Source organism: Gouania willdenowi, chromosome 6, assembly GCF_900634775.1.
Source record: "Gouania willdenowi chromosome 6, fGouWil2.1, whole genome shotgun sequence".
Lineage (NCBI taxonomy): Eukaryota > Metazoa > Chordata > Actinopteri > Blenniiformes > Gobiesocidae > Gouania > Gouania willdenowi.
The window spans coordinates 404632-424978 of NC_041049.1; the positions used below are offsets into that span (position 1 = coordinate 404632).

Below are 20347 nucleotides of genomic sequence, written 5' to 3' on the forward strand. Positions count from 1 at the left end.
TGCCGTCTTTTTTACAGTGTATGGTCTGGAGGAGTAAAAGATAGAATTAGTGACTTTTCTGCTAGAAATGTATTTACTGCTGCTTTATTTACATTATGTTTGATTTGTAATTGTTACGCTAGAACTCTGTCGTGCATGTGTTGTACATGTGTGCGCAGCAGCCTCTGTGTGGGCTGCTGTGAGTGACACTGTGTTGTTGCTGCTGCTCAGGAGTGTGCACATTGAGAAACGCTGCAGTTATATGCTTTTAACAGAGCATGTTATATTACTATGATGTTGCTGTCTGACTATTGTTAGCTCCTCTGGGGGAGGGACTTTGGAAAGTTTGGAGGCAGAGCAAGAGAGCAGCGGGGAGGGAGGGATCTGAGAGTTCCAGACTGCACCTTTAAGTGTTTACAAGAAAGGGGAATTATCTAATTCAGAATTAACTTCAATTCAGAATTAAAGTAGCATTAGGAATTATGTGTTTACATGGTCAGGTTAAAGAGGAATTAAAGCTCACATGTAAACGTACTACATAGATGGTTGCATACCTGTGCTCTAGTCTAAATGTCTGGATGAAAGAGACGACAGTAAAACAGCTTCTGTCATTTTCAGCCCATGATTGATGACATGATCAACTAACGTTTCTCTGATTTTATTTGAGTTGTCGTCTTCTATGATCATGAACTCCTCTACTAGCTGCACCCCCCCCTCGATAACGTCTTCCATTGTTGTTGGAAAAGAAAGAAAGAGGTGTGGTCTGTGGTCTTTTATAACGCTTAATTCCTGATTGAAGTGTTAACAATTTAGCATTCATGTGTTTGGTCAGGTGTGACATATATTAGTTAATTAGCTCATGTAGTGTCATTATGACACAAACATGTGACTTTATGTCAGATTGTTGTGTCTTATGCAGAGAATGTGTTCATTCATTTAAAAAGTGTTTAGACTTAAAGGGGACATATCATGGTTTTAAATCCTTCCTTTTTACATATAAATCATACAGTTATGGTCTATATAAAGCAGAGCTGCACTGCTTGGGTCTGAATTCCTCATTATTATAGCTCCACCCCTTTTCTGATGTGCTCCTGAGAGCAACTCGTTTTGGTGCTGTCTCTTTAAATGCAAATGAGACACTTCATACCCCGCCCCCTCTTCAGGTGACACTCGGTTCAACTCCACCATTTTTGTAGTTTGATAGAAGAGATAAAGGCAAATAAACCTTTTATTCAGAGGTTATTTATAAAATGTCAACAACGTTAGACTTGTCCATCCAGCCTTACATGTTCCAGCCAGAGTCTGACCCAGTGGAGCGAGATGAAAATGAAGATGATGAACCTGCAGAACCCTAACAAGTGAGCTAACACAAGCACCGAGCTAACGCTAGCGCCAAGCTAACGTCACAAAATGCATTTTAATACAGTCTTTTCAGAGACAAAAACATCAAAATGAAATGACTAATGAAAACTTTAGACTTAAATTAAATCACGTAGGCCATATCATCAAGGATCTAAAACGAGCACACAGCGCTAACATATGAAGATGGTGCTAATGCTAACAAAACAATGACAGGGACGTCTTATCATCACTTTTTAGCGTTATTTACAGCTTACCGAAGTGCTCTGTTCATCGTCTCCAAAGATAGAAGGAATTGAACCCTCAATCAGACAAAGTCTTTCTGTAAATCCTTCTTTATACTGGTGGAGGTTGATGAAGCAGTCATCATTGAAGTGCTTCACACACACAAAAATGACCTTATCCACAGATGTGGTACATTTCTATAAAAAATAAAACTCAACCAGACACTTTGAAAAGGTTCTGATGCTGGGAGACGGTGTAATGAAGCGTGTGGGTTACTACATCCAACAACCCAACATTTTGACTTATCCTCTCGTAACTTCTGCATCCTGGAGCTTGGACTACAAAATAAAAGTGAGAAATAAAAATGGCGGATTGCTCGAAGTGTTGGACCTGGAGTTGATGAACTAATATGGCAGTTCTGCTGCAAATACTGTGATGTAATAGTTCAAAAAACGTAACAGAGAATAGAAAAATCTAAACAGATTGAAAAATATGAGCAAAACAGAAAATAAAGATATCAATGGAGCACCTGAAGAGATTAATATGAACTTTTCTGTACTTCTAAACACTCTAAATATACAACAAAATGCATTTAAGGGCTAAAAAAGTGGATTTAACATGATATGTCCCCTTTAAGGATGTTTTGTGTGTCAGTTAAAATAATTAACAATTGGAAAAAACTGTAATTGGAATTAACCGTAAACTGTCAGTAATGTTAAATAACTATCATATCCAGTCATAATTATTAACATCCATTGAATGATAATATTTTTTTTAAAAATAGGTTTATTTTGCCAGAACTTTACAATTGTTCAACTTCTGTAAATACAGCAAAATTCCACTGAAACGTCCATGTTGACTAAATGTTAATAAACAGATCACATGACATCAGGTCGTTTCAGTGAAGATCAAATATATTGAACGTCCTTCAGTTCCCGTGGAAACGTTCCAACCTGCTGCTAGAACAGGAAATGACATGTGACATGTTCAGTGAGTGACTCATCTCAATGCTTTGATCCCAAAGTGATCGATTGTCAAGCCCCTCCCAGTGTTCCCAGCGGCGCTAGCTGCTAGCTGTTGTTCTCGGCCGTCATGTACTTGAGGGCGGTGAAGCCGTAGCGTCGTGACATGTTCTGCTGAAACTCCTCCTTCAGCGTCTTCAGACACACTCGATACTGTCTGTTGGAGCGAAACTTAGTGATGTCGAAGCTGGGGGCGTGAGGCATGTGGATCATATAGGCGTTAGGAAGGACCACGAGCTCATACTCCTGTACACACACACACACACACGCACAGATCAGCATCACAGGAACACATCTATCCTCTATAAACCAAGGGTTCTCAACCCTGGGACCAGGACCCCATTAGGGGTTGTGGGACAGTGGGAGGGGTCTCTAGATGCCTTCAAGAAACTATGAATTACTATTTTTTTAAACATTTTAAGCCAATTATTTCTTTCCATATTTTTGTTCCTTTAAATGCAATTTTTCTATATTACCCCCATTTCTGACACTTCTACATCATATTTCAATGCCTTTCAAGACATTTTCAGCACTTTATTATTATACATCAACTTTATACAGAACTTTTCTGGGTTCTCAAAGTCACTTTACAATGAAAGGAGCAGTGTTGGGGTTTAGTGCCTTGCTCAAGGGCACCTCGGTAGTGCTCGAGAAGTGCCCTGGCACCTCTCCAGCTACCAGAACAACTTCTGTTTTTTTTTTTTTTTTTGGTCCGCACCGGGACTTGAACCAGCAACCCTCCAGTTACCACATATAAACCCTTTCCATCACTGTTACACATTATGTCACTTTTAACCTGTTTTAACCAGATTTGTGTGTGTGTGTGTGTGTGTGTGTGTGTGTGTGTGTGTGTGTGTGTGTGTGTGTCACCTGTGCGTCCAGCTCCATGATGTGAGCCACCTTATTCCAGCCAAAGCCCACAAAGCGGCGGTCGTACTCGGGGCTATCCCTCCTCACCATGACGTATGGCTCAAAGTCGGCCTCCCACTGCACTCTGTAGGGCGTGGTCGCCGTGCGCCACTTAGCAAAGTTGGTGGGGGCGTGGCCTTTGGTCCACACGTGATACCTGAGCATGGACGGACAGGTGAGGGCGGGGCCCAACCACAGGTTAGATCTGAGTGTGTGTGTGTGTGTGAGACCTGAAGGTGAACAGCGTCCCCATGTCCAGCTGAGACAGAAGCTCCGCCTTCGACTTTGGATAGGACAGACGGTACCTCAGAGTCTCAAACGCTGGAACCACCAGAGCTTTCTTAGTGTTGGACATGTCCAACTGTACCACGGCCCTCCTACACACACACATTTAAACACACACGTCCATCATCATCATCATTATTATTATTTCTATATTAATGTATTCATTTCTGCTGCTGCTGTGACAACTATTAATAGAACTATTAATAGATTCATATTAATAGAACTATTAATAGATTCATATTAATAGAACTATTAATAGATTCATATTAATAGAACTATTAATAGATTCATATTAATAGAACTATTAATAGATTCATATTAATAGAACTATTAATAGATTCATATTAATAGATTCATATTAATAGATTCATATTAATAGATTCATATTAATAGAACTATTAATAGATTCATATTAATAGAACTATTAATAGATTCATATTAATAGAAATATTAATAGATTCATATTAATAGAACTATTAATAGATTCATATTAATAGAACTATTAATAGATTCATATTAATAGAACTATTAATAGATTCATATTAATAGAACTATTAATAGATTCATATTAATAGAACTATTAATAGAACTATTAATAGATTCATATTAATAGAACTATTAATAGATTCATATTAATAGATTCATATTAATAGAACTATTAATAGATTCATATTAATAGAAATATTAATAGATTCATATTAATAGAACTATTAATAGATTCATATTAATAGAACTATTAATAGATTCATATTAATAGAACTATTAATAGATTCATATTAATAGAAATATTAATAGATTCATATTAATAGAACTATTAATAGAACTATTAATAGATTCATATTAATAGAACTATTAATAGATTCATATTAATAGAACTATTAATAGATTCATATTAATAGAACTATTAATAGATTCATATTAATAGAACTATTAATAGATTCATATTAATAGAACTATTAATAGATTCATATTAATAGAACTATTAATAGATTCATATAGGCAGACATTTGTCTCAAAAATATTCCAATACATTCATTATCTGAAAAACGTGAAAATGGTGGATCTGTTAGTGAATATTTAGTAGACATATATTAAAGGTGCAGTCTGCAACTCTTTTAAAAGTAACTTTTTGTCATATTTACTAAAGCTGTCACTATGTAAGGACAGTTTTACATCAAACAAGTAGTTTGTGTGAAAAACAGGCTCATTGAGCCCCGCCCCCTGCTGCTCCTGCAGCCTTTGGCAGATTACCAAAATGCACTGCAACCGAGCAGAAAGAACCAACCAGAGGCAGGATTGTGTTTGATGGACTGTCTGACAGCTGTCACTCACAGGCCCCACCCCTTTCCAGGAGCTGTAGCGCCATCTTTTTTACAGTGTATGGTCTGGAGGAGTAGAAGATGGAATTGGTGACTTTTATGTTTGAAAGGTAATTACTGCTGCTTTACATTATATTTGATTTGTAATTGTTACACTAGAACTATGTAGTGCATGTGTTGTTCATGTGTGGACAGCAGCCTCCGAGTGGGCTGCTGTAAGTGTCACTGTGTTGTTGCTGCTGCTCAGGTGTGTGCACATTGAGAGAGAGAAGGGAGGGATGGAGGGGGAGGGAGCGAATGAGAGTTGCGGACTGCACCTTTGAAGGATGACACCTACCTCAGGTACTCGTAGAGTCCGTACATGGGCAGGAAGTCGATATCAGACAGGAACATGTAGGGCGTGGTCACCTGCCTCATGGCCACGTTCCTCAGCAGGTTGACGGGATAAAACTGACCCTCTTTGTAGACCACGTGGTAGCCCACGTTCCCACGGCTCATCAGAACCTCAGAGCCCTGAGCGTAACGCAGAAACTGCTGTGCCTCAGCATCAGAAAGGTACAGCGCTAGGCTAATAGGCCCCTCCCAGTGCTTACAGATGGCCTCCAACATCTGGAGCCTGCATTAAAACACACAGCCTCAGCTTTAGAACAAACACACACACCTGTACTAATGTTTGCAAGTTAGCATCACTTATACATAGAGCTAATATTAGCATCACCATGGAGCCAATATTGGCATCACCTATCCAAATGTTAGCATCAACATAGAGCTAATGTTTGCATCACCTATCAGAATGCTAGTATTACCATGGAGCTAATGTTAGCATCACTGTGGCGCTAATGTTAGCATCACTATGGAGCCAATATTAACAACACCACAAGCTAATGTTAGCATCACCTGTCCTAAAATGTTAGCATCACCATTGAACTAAAGTTAGCAAACTAGATCAAATAATAGCATCACCATGGAGCTAATGTTAGCATCACCTGTCCATGGAGCTAAAGTTAGCCTTACCCGTGTATGTAGCTAACGTCAGCGCCACCCGTGCATGTAGCCAACGTCAGCGCCACCCGTGCATGTAGCCAACGTCAGCGCCACCCGTGTATGTAGCCAACGTCAGCACCACCCGTGTATGTAGCCAACGTCAGCGCCACCCGTGTATGTAGCCAACGTCAGCGCCACCCGTGTATGTAGCCAACGTCAGCGCCACCCGTGTATGTAGCCAACGTCAGCGCCACCCGTGTATGTAGCCAACGTCAGCGCAACGTCAGCGTCACCCGTGTATGTAGCCAACTTCAGCGCCACCCGTGTATGTAGCCAACGTCAGCGCCACCCGTGTATGTAGCCAACGTCAGCGCAACGTCAGCGTCACCCGTGTATGTAGCCAACTTCAGCGCCACCCGTGTATGTAGCCAACGTCAGCGCCACCCGTGTATGTAGCCAACGTCAGCGTCACCCGTGTATGTAGCCAACGTCAGCGCAACGTCAGCGTCACCCGTGTATGTAGCCAACTTCAGCGCCACTTGTGTATGTAGCCAACGTCAGTGCCACTTGTGTATGTAGCCAACGTCAGCGTCACCCGTGTATGTAGCCAACGTCAGCATCACCCGTGTATGTAGCCAACGTCAGCGTCACCCGTGTATGTAGCCAACGTCAGCGCCACTTGTGTATGTAGCCAACGTCAGCGTCACCCGTGTATGTAGCCAACGTCAGCGCCACTTGTGTATGTAGCCAATGTCAGCGCCACCCGTGTATATAGCCAAGGTTGGCGCCACTTGTGTATGTAGCCAACGTCAGCGTCACCCGTGTATGTAGCCAATGTCAGCGTCACCCGTGTACGTAGCCAATGTCAGCGTCACCCGTGTATGTAGCCAATGTCAGCGTCACCCGTGTATGTAGCCAAGGTTAGCGTCTCCCGGTTACGTAGCTAACAATAGCATCACCCGTGTATGTAGCCAACGTTAGCGTTACCTGTCCATAGAGAGCTGAGCGACCAGTGTGACGTCTGAGTCATCCGTGCTAACTTGGTACTCGTAGTGCAGGAAGTAGAGGTGCGTTCTGTGGACGGTGAATCGTTCTCTGCGGAACTCATAGCACGGATCGTCTTCGTCCAACTGGGATAGCGTTTTCTGCAGCTGTGAGAACACACACGTCTAACGAATGATCACGTTCGCTAACACACACACCTGATGAACCTAAAGATGTGATGATGGATTGTTTGAGGTTATTTTACAGGGTTTTTTATTGTATTATTTTATTTGAATTTATTTTACAGAATAAGAATTGCAGAATATTCTTGTGTTTAAGGTTAAAATATCTGTAACCAGGATTGGGGTCAATTACATCTTAAATTATCCATGTTCAATTACAATGACCAGCATTTTTTCCAATTAAAATTAAAATTAATCACAATTACTGATCCTTTAATAAATAACCTTATTAAACATAACCTTCCCCTAGTGTTAGCATCTCTAATGCTAACGGCTCAGTTTGACCCATGTCTATAATCAGCTGTAAAATACACCAATAAATATTATCTAATTATTTTCTCATCTATTGATTACCTTGTTAGGGATGTTTTTACATACTATACACCTAGATTTATATATATTTACATTTTTTCACTTAATTAATTTGTAATCAGCAATTTTTATAGACTGTTCATACCAACTACAAAACAGTGAGGTGTGCTGTGGGGGTCGGCGACCTACGTTCTCACTGTTGTGGTCGGCCTCACTCAGACAGCCAAACAGTTCTCTGCGTAGGAGGTTCCCGTCGTACTCTAGGAAGGTCAGGTAGAGGTTCCTGAAGAACTCCACGTGTTTGTTCTTCACTCGCAGCTTCTTAGGAGAGTTCCAGTGGATCACCTGTGTGTGTGTGTGTGTGTGTGTGTGTGTGTGTGTGTGTGTGTGCGTGTGTCCACATGAAGAAGTTACAGTGAACATTTGTCCTTATTGTCACTAAATCAAAGGTGAACAGTGTGAGCAGTGCTGCTTTAGTTTATACTGCCATTAAATCCCATTAAACTTTATTTGCAATAATTTTCCCACATTAGTTTGTTAAAATAACAATCAATCCTTACTTTTTTTAAATTACTATTATTAATAATAATAGTTTATTATTCACAGTCACGTGCCCACACTGCATGTTTGTCTCAACACTTTTATTTTGAAATTCACTGAACGTGTGACTTACATTATTTGTGCTTTGTTAAACGGACTAACTTGTTATTTTCACTGTTTTTGCTAAAAACAGTTTAATTTTGTCATGACCTTTAATAAACCTTTGAAGTCTGCATAGTTCACACTGTTCCACATTTTACACAAACAAATGTAACTAGTATACATTTCACTTCCAGAAATGTCACCGTTTCACAATAAACATGATTTCTGTTCAATAACTTGATTTAGTGAATCCCTTACAGTAGTGTGGTGTTTATGTGTGTGTCGTTAATAAGCTCTGTGTGTGTGTGTGTGTGTGTGTGTCACCTTCAAATCCGACACATCTTTGTAGCATTTCTCTGAGCGAGTGTGATCAGACAACTGAACGTTCCAGAAACATGGCAGCTGATGGACCAGGAAGGGGTTCTGTTTGATCACTGCATTAAAGATGTCCTACACACACACACACACACACACACACACACACACACACACACACACACACACACACACACACACACACACACACACACACACACACACACACACACACACACACACACACACACACACACACACACACACACACACACACACACACACACACACACACACACACAATTAAACTACTAGCATCACCTGTTAGCATTCAAGGTTTAATGGAAGACTCATAATCTCATCATCAGCTGGAAAAGCATCTGTGTTTGTTTACCAGTGTGTGTGTGTGTGTGTGTGTGTGTGTGTGTGAGACCTGGTCTGCTAGTGAGGTGGACAACATGCCCATCAGCTCTCTTTCTGCTGTCAGCCTCCACATCTGCTCCCATCTCAGCTTCCTCAGACGATCCAAGAGAAGGAGGATGACTCCTGGAGGAGAGAGAGAATAGGTGTTACACTTCTTATATTTTTGCACCCCAAAAAGCCACCTCAATGCTAACCATGTAGCAGCTAACACCTCAATGCTAACCATGTAGCAGCTAACACCTCAATGCTAACCATGTAGCAGCTAACACCTGAATGCTAACCATATAGGAGCTAACATCTCAATGCTAACCATGTAGCAGCGAGCACCTCAATGCTAACCATGTAGCAGCCTGGCACCCTTGTGGGCCAACATAACACAATGCCTGTTGGTCATTGTAATGACCCTAAGAAACCATTGTTTAAGGCAGGGGTGTCGAACTCCAGTCCTCGAGGGCCGGATTCCTCAGACTTTTAGATGTGTCCCTGCTCCAACACACCTGAATCAAATAAATCGCTCATTATCATGCTTCTGCAGAGCTTGATCACAACACATTGGTCTCCACCAGGAGCGTTTGAATAGGGACACATCTAAAAGTCTCAGGAATCCGGCCCTCGAGGACTGGAGTTTGACACCCCTGGTTTAAGGCAAATAAAAAAAATTGCTGACCTGAGGGATGACATCATCATCTGTCAGTAGAACTTCAGAAGAAAGAGTCACTGATCTCCAGCTTCACGACTCTGTTCCCCCAGCTGTCCAGCTTTGGAACAAATGAACAATCCCAACTCTTGTTGAAGGCTGGAGCTTCCCTTCCAGATTCGCTGGTTTGAGATCCTTCAACTGTTCCACCCTGAAACACGGCACTACCTGGACTGAGGTTGTCTCTCACCATAAAAAGAGGAGAGAATCATCCCTCACAAAACTGGCTCTGGCAAATAGATATTATGTCCTGACGGATGATTGTCCTGCTCCCCCGACCTCATCCTCTCAATCTGCAAAGGCCATCACTGGCTGCTGGGAAGTCTTCGTCAATCAGGCTTCTCCAATGAAAACGCCATCGTCCGACAACGGTGCCGAGGCCTGCTCCTCCGGCCGCAACATGTACATCTCTTGCTCCAGCCTGAAGTTCCTCTAGGATAGTGTGTCCCAGCGTTCTGCTGCTCTACCACATTCCAATCCAACGGTGTCCTCTCCAAAAACTGCTACTTGTGCTGTTTAACCTCACCTGAGTCGTCCATCGATGGTGCCTGGTCTCTCCACTGCTCCACCACGTCCTGTGTTTCCCCCCACCACTCTAATAGTGGGAGCATATTCGCTTTTTGAAAGTCATTACTCGCTGTTACCCGGGAGCCAAAGTTTTGGACATTGTTGATGTTCTCCCAGGCCTGTTGGACTCCCTTCCTTCTTCAGTGACTTGACTTATTGTCCATGTGAGAACTAACGAGACTGCACGATGCCAATCTGAACAGACCAAAAAAGATTTGAATGTCCTCTTTGACCTGTTCAATAAACACGGACTGTCAGTGTGGTTTAGCGGTCCTCTGCCAGTGCTATCCCCCAGCATCAGCTGCTGGTCCTAAACACCTGGCTTTACTGCACATGTGGTCAAAATGACCTTCTGTTCATTGACAATTGTAATCTGTTGTAGAATCGCTGTTCATTTTTCTGTCTGGACGGAGTCCACCCGGACTTTTTGGGCAGCATTAGTTACACGCACACACATGTTTGGATAACTTAGCATGGAGCAGCACTAGCGGCACAGGGTCAAAGGGTGAAGAGGCGGGGCTATGTGACCTTCAATGATTGAAGGAAACCACACAGCTGTGTTTATTATCAGAGTGCATGGGAACCTGCACACTCACCTGTGTTGAAGCCTCGGCCCAGAGCCGGCCACGGTCGATGGTTCTTCCACAGGTTCCCAAGGTACCAGTCGCTCTGGTTTTCCACCAGACCTAGAACCTGCTGACCTGGACACAGAACAACATCCTGAGGAACATCCTGACATCATGAGGAACCAATGACGTGTGTGTCTGTCCCGGAAGGATGTGGTTAAACATTTGTCTGAGCGTAACAACCTCAACCTTTATATTGGTTTGAATTCTTTAAACCAGTTTAAATGATTTAAACTGGTTTAAAGGGGAGGTATGATAATAAATGACTTTCTAATGGTTTATCTACAGTGATAAACATCCTTGAGCCTCATTCAGAGGAACAAAGTGTAAAAGTTCTGTTTCCTCTCTTGTTATTACAAAAAATCAGCTTTAAACGGGACAGATGGATTTTGCCAGACGTGTGACATCATCTACCAGAAACTCCTCCCAAAAGACTAAACTACTGGAACATGAAAACAGGACTACCAGAAATCTCCAGTCCAAACTAAAACAACAAACTTACAAAGACCTCCAGTGGAGAGCTGAAGAACTCTCCCCACATGTCGCTGATGGTCAGTTGTTGTGCCTCACTCCTTCTGGTCCTCTCAGCCCTTTATAAGCTCCTCCTCCTTCTCCTACCTGATTACTGATGTGAGTCAGGTGTGTTAGGAGAGGAGGAAGGACAGGCTGAGAGGCCATGAGGAACCAGTCGTAACAGTGGTGTATACTATATACTGGAGAAATGTTTACAACTCAGAGAAAACTATGGATAGAAAAAGGCTTGAGCAGCGGTTAAGTGTGAAGAAAGGAAACCTGAAGACAGCAGTAAACGGTCTGAATGAGTGTGTGTGTGTGTACATGTGTGTTAGTGTCATGACCTCCACGCGATAGCTGACGGGGCTACTCCGTCACAAATAGCATGATACTGGACCTTTAAGATGATATGGATCTGTATTTATTTGGTTTGTTACAGCACCAAAAAGTGTGAAATAAAAACATGCTTCACACTGAAAATAAAAAAAGAATAATAATAAAAATGAAATTAGACACAGCGTTTGTCAGCAACAACAAACCAACTCAGGCAGAGAAACTGAGGGATTCTGCAGCTCTGTTGCCATGGAGACGGTGCTCCTAAAGCACTGTGTGTGTGCGCGTGCGTGCGTGCGTGTGTGCGTGTGTGCGTGCGTGCATGCATGCGTGTGTGTGTGTGTGTGTGTGTGTGTGCGTGCGTGTGGTTTTGATCATTTAAAGTGACGCAGATGGAGCTTTGCACTGACCTTTGAACTTGTGGAACACGGCCCAGAGCTCAGCGATGTCAGTGGCAAAGGTGATGTCTGTGTCCAGGACGATGACTCTCTGCAGGTCTGAGGGCAGCGCCTTGGTGAGAACCAGCTTCATCAGCCCGTAGATCCCAGAGTAATGTTTGTTAGGAATCCACGACACCTCAGACTGCAGCGCACCGACAGAGGTCAGAGGTCACAGAGAGGTCACTGCTCAGTGGGGTGTGTGAGAGCATGTTTATTGTTTGATCATAAATGTGATATCAACCATAGTTCAACACTACTAGTAATTCATTGAAGTTTGCTAGTGAAGGAAACTGTCACCAGTTAGCATCATATGCTAATGAGGTGTGGGAAAAGTAAGTTCAGGCTTGTCATTGGCTTTAGAAAATATTACAACCAACATGAGACACTAGTCTACTGTACCTATAAGTTTAAAAGTGTCAGCATTTTGTGTGTTTCATATCCCAAATAACTAAACATCACTATTTCCTGGTACGGCAGAGACACTGCACAGTCTCACTCCGCTGTAAGGAGGAGGAGGAGCCCAAAGGAGGCCACACCCTCTCCCAAAAGCACATTTCTGCTCTGCCTCTGTTCTCATAGCGTGTTTTTATGTGTTTGCACATGCTCAGTCAGTTCATCAAGATGAAAACCATTTACATAAAAAGGCTGCTAGCTACGTTGCCTTTGGATGTAGCCGCGCTATGCTAAATGCTATACGTAAGTTCACAGTGCATTAGTGAATAGATGACACGTGACTGCTGCTGCTACGTTCTCTAGCTAGTGGGTGGGATAACACTACAGTCATGATGACAGCGCTAGAGACGATAGAGAAACTTTGTTTTGAGGAAAAACAACATCTTTTAAAAGATGGAGACCAACACCTGAGCTACCAGACCTTCAGCAAAGCTAAGGTCAGAACATTGTTGGTACTTTCTACAGTGAATGGAACAAAAGGAAGGATTGACTTTGTGGATGCTCCTCACTGAGGCTGTTCTGAGTTGTTGTTGTTGTCATTTTCTCCATGTTTCTGTGTTTCCAACACAAACAACAGATGTGCTGTCGTGTCATGAGATATATGTTGTTGGAGAGTATGGAGGATATATTAAATAATTGTTTCTTTAATGGTGTTTATGATGTTGATTTTGTTAGATGATAAATACTTGTTCATGTGGATCTTGTTGGATTTTTTCTTTATTATGATGATTATGAGATGACTTAGTTGTAAATTACGCTATACAAATAAAGTTGATCTGAATTAACACTTTCCAGCAGAAACATATGAAATTGTCATTGGTGGTCTACATTTGTAACGTCGTGCCTACCCACCCCTAGTGGTCACAGCACGTCACTGTATATCACTGTAGTACTAGTACAGCTAATGTAAATTAAGTAGGAGGGATTAGAACCAAATCCAGCTCTCCGATTGGTTGGAATTATTTTGAAAGCCAACAGCAAGCATGAACTTACTTTCCCCGCCCCTTCATTAGCATATGATGTTAACTAGTGACAAGTTTCCTTTATTAGTAACTTAAATTAATCACTAGTAGAGTTTAACTGTGATCACATTTATGATCAAACAGTTTTCTATAAACGTGTGTGAGTATGTGTGAGAGCCAATCAACATCCAGCTCCAGGCCTGAGGGGGCGTGTCTCAGCTTTACAGCATTAATTAGACTTTGACTTTATCCTTCACTCCTTCAGCCTGTGTGTGTGTGTGTGTGTGTGTGTGTGTGTGTGTGTGTGTTGTGCTTCTATGTGAACATGTGTATCCACTAAGGATGTCCTGATCCGATCACATGGTTTCAGACTTGATCAGAATCTGACGTTATCTCTCTATCAGGACTCTGATATATATGTACATTTATTGCGGTACACCGGTTCATACCAAATACTGGTATATATTTTAGTTATGATATAAATGTTTAATATACCACCGTACCAGTGTATAGATTACACAACGTTCAGAACGCTACGATGTGGCGCGTCAGACTGGAGCCTTTTCAATGTTGCACTGTGAAGGTAAACAGTAGCACTCTGGTTACCATGGTTACGGTGTAAATGGATCAGAAAGCTCTGAAGCTGCAGAACTAGTAGAACATGATGACACAGCAGAAGTTGTGTCAAAAAGAGGAGGAGCCTGTCTGTTGTTTGGATGCAGACGTTTGTGAATAAATGAGTTCAACATCAGGTAAATCACTACATTTGTTCTGTTTGGAGGAGACCAAACGTATCGTTAGCCTCTCTGCTAACTAGCCTGATGCTAGCTAGTGTGTGTGTGCACTGTGCACAGATGTTTGAGGGCATGTTTGTGTGTGAGAATAGACCATCCTAGTCAATCTACTGCAGTATGTCTATATCAAACACCTACAGCAACACACGCAGATGTGTTCTCTAGTGATTCTCAACTGGTGGGTCGCAGACCTGTACTGGGTCACAGACAGCTGGTCAAAAATAAATACTTAATATCTCATGTTGGACTTGTCTTTTATTTTGAAAGAAACTTTTCTTTTGACAGGCATGCAGAATTGCATGTTACACAGGAAAATATATAGATTTATGTTTTAAAAATATGTGTGTTTTCAACAGCTATTTTTGAAAAACTAAATTTGGTTGGTTGAATTCTAAAAAAACAGTGACAAAATGTGGGTCCCAGGGTGAGACCAGATGAACCCCTGTTCTACATCAACCTCTATCTGTAGACGTCACACACTTTATTTAAATAAACCTACAATACCAACAAAATGTAGTTATCATCCTTTTCATCAATAAAAACATACATTTTAATCTGTGAAACTAAATGACATTAATAGTTCCTAAAAGCTGTGGTACTTTTATTTTATTATTTGTTAACATGTTGTTAAGATGAGACACTATTCATTTTTATATTAGACATTTTTATTTAATATTATTTAATCTAAAGTCTAAAGTTAATTTATTGATTGATCAAGTTACATCACAGAAGTGTTCTGTTTAGGGTTAAATGTTAAAATAAGGTGAATAAAATAAATAAAAGGCATCCTTTATCTTTTTAATGTATTATAGAATATTGGATCAGGACTCAGTATCGACCAATTATCTAGAATCATCGAAGTCAGACTTGAGTTAACCTGGTCTCACCTTAAGCTCGTCAGCGTCGTAGAAGTCAACCCTGACGGCGGGAACCATCCATGTATGGAAGAGAGAGGAGAGGATCTGCTGAGCTATGGAGTCAGTGATGAAGTGGAAGTACAGAGGGTTCCTCCTACACACACACACACACACACACACACACACACACACACACACACACACACACACACACACACACACACACACACACACACACACACACACACACACACACACACACACACACACACACACACACACACACACACACACACACACACACACACACACACACACACACACACACACACACCACACACACACACACACACACACACACAGGTCAGAACACCAGTGATCATACAGTATGAAGTGCTGGTGTTAGTTTTACCGGTGGAAGAGGACAGACTTGACCAGCGTCACCACGTCACGGCTGGCATTATAACCAGCGCACACGATGGCCACATGGATGGTCTGGAACACACAGAACATCATGACATGACTCTGAATCAAACACAACATGATGACATCACACTAGTTACTTCACAGAGTTAGCCCTAATTTCCTCCATGTCTGCTGTGGAACAGCTGTTAGGTTTTCATTAAAGTCCATTTCTACCTCATGTCAATCTGCAGCAGATACTCACACAGCTATGAATGCAGCAGTTCAACAAAGATAAGCAGGAAGTAGTGCTTAGACAGAATAAAATACTGGTATCTGGTTCAGTTTCAAAATAAAATACTCCGTGTTCAAGATGGATTGTAATTAAATCCATTTCAGGGTTTTCAATAGTATTTTTTCACAGCATGGGGGGATCACGTGGTGCGTTTGTCACACCACAGAAACATGTGTCATTGACCACTGAAACACATCTGAAAGATGAAAATAATTGTTAATAATATAAAATAAAGTCTTAAAATAATAAAAAAACAAGCACTTCTCTCTGCTCCCAGACACTGGTGGGCGTGTCAGTTAGAGGCACTGGAACCACACCCACGCACAGAAAGGGTACCGCCTCCGTGTACTGTGTCTATGGGAGAGAGCAGTGTGAAAGTGGCTCCAGTGTTGATAGTGCTTCTCTAGGACCCTATAAAATCTGCGTTAACAGAATCATGAAATCGACCAATGAAAATTGTTAAGCGCAGAAATGGACAAAATCGGCAAAGAACGTTTTTTAATGCAGAAATGTTTCCAGGGACCACTTCTTAGGTGTGCACCACCCTCTCTCCTCCTGTCCTGGCTGCATTAAACTCATCTTAAATCACCACAAACACCGTCTAAAAACAACACAAATCATCACTGACTCCTAAACACAAAGCCACCAGTGCCCGTTTAACTTTGCTGTGCCTGTAAAGCTCCGTCTGTTTTTAGTGTAGCACAGCGGTGCTCCATGAGAACGTGATCAGCTTTAATCATCTTCACCTGCTCAGTGTTCGATCTGTTATGTCTGACTAATGTTAGTTCTTTTTATTCCAGCCTTTTGTCCGTACCTCATAGCTACACATTCACAGTCAGCTAGCTACCTCAAGTACAACCGTTTCAGTGGGAACTTCCGGTTCCGTTGGAACAACGTTATTAGAATGTTACATTCTAACATCTCATCAGAGCTACAGTAGATAGGATCAATTCAATTGGATTAATTTAAAATAAGTTGATCAAAACTTAATCAATAAACCTGATCAGATTCAGTAAACCATTGATCCCTGAGAGGAAATCAGGTGATATTAATGCTGTTCTCATACATCTTTATATGACAATAATTCAAAAGGAGCAGTCAGAATAATCCATGTCACTACAACTTATATCTTACACCGGAGAATGTGCGTAAAGCCAGATGTGAATGGGAACGCCCACATTTCAGGGCTGCTCCGCCCACAGTGCGTAACTGTGATGAAGGTGTGCAGTGACTGACTTAAGTACAGGAGGAGAATAACATACAGCCAGAAACAGAACAGCTGTGTGGTTTTTTAGACTGACACATGGTAGAATAGAGTCCTTAGTGATAACAGCACATACAGGAGATACAGCATCAACACTCCTTCTCATAGGGGCGGGGCTACACCCTGGACATGGTGGGAGTAGATCATATTTCACATAAATATTGACCTTATTCATGGTTGAATCACAATAATCTCTATAAAATACAGAACACAATCAACGGTTTGTCTTTGAATTCACTACAACTCAAGACAGGGTTTGGAGTTTGAATCCCACTCTATCCAAGTCGTTGTCATTGAGTGGGTAAAAAGGGTACGAATGTTGGTGGTGGTCAGAGGCAGCTGTGGCTACATTGTAGCTTACCACCACTGGTATGAATAAATAAATGTTTCTGTACGAGGTTCTCTTCTAAAAAAGTGCTTTATAAATCCATACCATTATTATTACTATATCACACCATTACACATGGATTACAGAGATCTGCTGACTCATCACCGCTACAGATACGTGGGGGATTGATGGACACAGCGGAGACGTTTCAGAGCAGATACACATACAGTGGAAATCTGGTGTTAGGGGGCGTGTCTTACCTCACACTTATCCACCACCGGCTGATGAATGCAGTCCGAGGCGTTGGCGCCCACCCTCTGACCCTCGCTGTCACCCGTTCCTTCCTCTGAGTGGTTACGGCTGTGGTTTCTACGGTTACCGCTGCCAGACAGACGATGGGACGGTTGGCTGAGCTCTCGCCGAAGAGCACGGTTCTCCTCCTCCATCGCTCGCACACGGCGCTCCAGAGCCTGGCGGTCGCCACCTTCACCGAGCTGTGAGACGGACTGGAGCTCCAACGAAGACAGAGCCAGAGGCTTCACTGTCACACAGGAGAGTAATCAGATTACTTAATCAGAATAATCAATCACAGCTGTGTTCAAAGATGTCTTTTATGGATCATATTTACTCTTGTTAATGCTGATGATTTATACACAGTTTGGTTTGAGCTCAGATCAATATAAAAGCGATCATTACAGATCAATACATGATCTAAAGCCATCAGTAACAATATGAAACTAAAGGATGAAATAATTAAAATATTAAAGCCTGTGAAAAACTAAATGTGTGTGTGCACATTGAGGTGATGACAGGAAGTGAGGTCACCCTGGAAGCTGCCCACAGACAGGTAGAGCCATGTGAGCGCTGGGATGAAGAGCAGACCCAGCGACGCCAACAGGAACTTCCTACGTCCCCGACACATTCCCAGCATCCTTTGGGGCGGGATGTGAACAGCTCTAAGTAGGCAGCAGCTGCTGGTGGAGATGATTCATATTACTGTGGCACACACACACACACACACACACACACACACACACACACACACACACACACACACACACACACACACACACACACACACACACACACACACACACACACACACACACACACACACACAAAATGACAGAAAAACAGAAACGCATTGGTTCCACTAAAAGCTGTTCTACTCTTATATGTCTATGGACAGGAACAGATCTATGCAGCTGCTCACACTGTAACATGTACATGTCACATTCTCTGACATTGATTGGTCTGGTCTGATCAGGATCAATCTGATGAATCAGCAGGTGAAGATGAGCTGTTCTTATGATGAGGGGTGTGTCTTTAGGTCACACAGGTGAGCCCTCACGCTGATGCTAATACTAATGCTAACACTCAATGCACAGTTATAGGTTTGAGTATCTCCTGTGGTGAAGAAAGGACGTTCAGGTGAACAAGTAGATCACCCTAACCCTGCAGCTCACTGAATCCATGAGGTTCTCTGGAGAACATCATGAGCTGCTTCCCTCAGAGATGGAGGAACCAAGATGGAGGAACACTGCAGACAGAGAACTGATCCAGAGCTGAAGGTCCAACCGTACTGGAGTGAACCTGAGGACCACCACAGTACACTGTCTGACCCAGGAGATCAGACATGATTAACAGCAGCTACACTACTGATCCAAACACCAGGGTTCCCCAACTGATGATGATGATGATGATGATGGTGATGGTGGTGATGGTGATGGTGGTGATGGTGGTGATGATGATGGTGGTGATGATGGTGATGATGATGATGGTGGTGATGGTGGTGATGATGATGGTGGTGGTGATGATGGTGATGATGGTGGTGATGATGATGATGATGATGGTGATGATGGTGATGATGAGCAGCTCCTCCACGTGTGTAGAGGTTCTCTCTGAGAGGTGCAGCAGCTGCTTCATATATCTGTGTAACACTGAGTCAGACAGTGATGGTCATCTAAACCTGTTCTAAGTCTGACACACGTGGGGTGGAGGTGGTCTTCATTAACCTGTTGGTGTCTCACAAACACCTCCTCCTCTGGAACCACGTGGTCCAGACTATTCTCCAAACATCCCTGGCATTAAATACATCACAGTCTGAGGAGCTGTAGGTCAGAGGAACCAGGACCTGGACAGGGTCACTGACACGCCCACTCCTGTTTGACCTCTGACCTCACAGTGTGTGTCCTTTACAGTGTTTTAATATTAATGTTACTTTGTTCACCTGATGTTCAATGGCATTAAAGCTTCTATGTTATTCTAACCTATGCTCACATGTCAGTGAGTTGGACCAGCTTTGGCCCGCGGACCACATGTTTCACACTAACCTGCTGCCGTCAGTGCGGCTCCGAACAGATGCTCCGTCCGTCCGTGGGTCTGTCACAGCGGCCCCTGCACACACACGCCTGTTCCATGGAGCTGTGTGTCTGTAGCTACAGACGGAGCTAAAGGAGCCCCGCGGGGAGCAGCGCGTCTGTAGCCGGCGGACAGGCGTCACAGGCGGAGGAGGCGAGCAGCAGACACCGCGGCCTGGAGCCGCTCCGCTGGAGGCCGTTCTAGTTTATTATCCCACCCCGTTAATCCTCCACCGTCTGGAACACATTCACACGGAGCTCCGGATGGAAGTGTGCGGCCTGTCAGTAGCGTCTGTCCGTCGTTAGAGCTTTAATCACAGGCTCCACTGACGGAGGGGCGGCCGGGAAACACGGAGTGGATCACCGCGGAGCGGAGTCAACACAGAGGCTAATTATTCACATTATTAATTAAAAACACACACAGACAGTGACACTTAATAAATAACTATTAATTTA

General features: G+C 42.7%; 1 protein-coding gene across 4 annotated transcripts; it reads right to left on the minus strand.

Annotated features, from left to right (window-relative positions):
- Positions 1-2098: 2098 nt before the first annotated feature.
- large1 (LARGE xylosyl- and glucuronyltransferase 1) lies at positions 2099-20253 on the minus strand. 4 transcript variants are annotated; one of them, XM_028450951.1, is made up of 15 exons: positions 19865-20253; positions 18357-18502; positions 17792-18072; positions 15655-15737; positions 15273-15396; positions 12147-12318; positions 10861-10965; positions 9011-9123; positions 8587-8712; positions 7810-7965; positions 7070-7233; positions 5436-5714; positions 3725-3871; positions 3456-3651; positions 2099-2831 (listed from the first exon to the last, which is right to left on the minus strand). In XM_028450951.1, exons 2-15 carry the CDS (start codon positions 18460-18462, stop codon positions 2634-2636), a joined length of 2250 nt encoding a protein of 749 aa, XP_028306752.1. In that variant the 5' UTR covers positions 18463-18502; positions 19865-20253; the 3' UTR covers positions 2099-2633. The 4 variants fall into 4 exon arrangements, with proteins under 4 accessions (XP_028306752.1, XP_028306751.1, XP_028306750.1 ...); XM_028450950.1 differs by having other exon boundaries at positions 18357-18505; XM_028450949.1 differs by having other exon boundaries at positions 18357-18527.
- Positions 20254-20347: the final 94 nt, after the last annotated feature.

What these genes read in the sequence shown, in the direction of transcription:
- large1 (XM_028450951.1), bottom strand. Translation starts at nt 18,462, where the DNA reads ATGCTGGGAATGTGTCGGGGACGTAGGAAGTTCCTGTTGGCGTCGCTG. An exon ending in CGTGTTCCACAAGTTCAAAG is followed by an intron (nt 10,966 to 12,146) that starts GTCAGTGCAAAG and finishes TTCTGTGTCCAG; the next exon opens with GTCAGCAGGTTCTAGGTCTG. An exon ending in CCGACCACAACAGTGAGAAC is followed by an intron (nt 7,234 to 7,809) that starts GTAGGTCGCCGA and finishes GTGTTCTCACAG; the next exon opens with CTGCAGAAAACGCTATCCCA.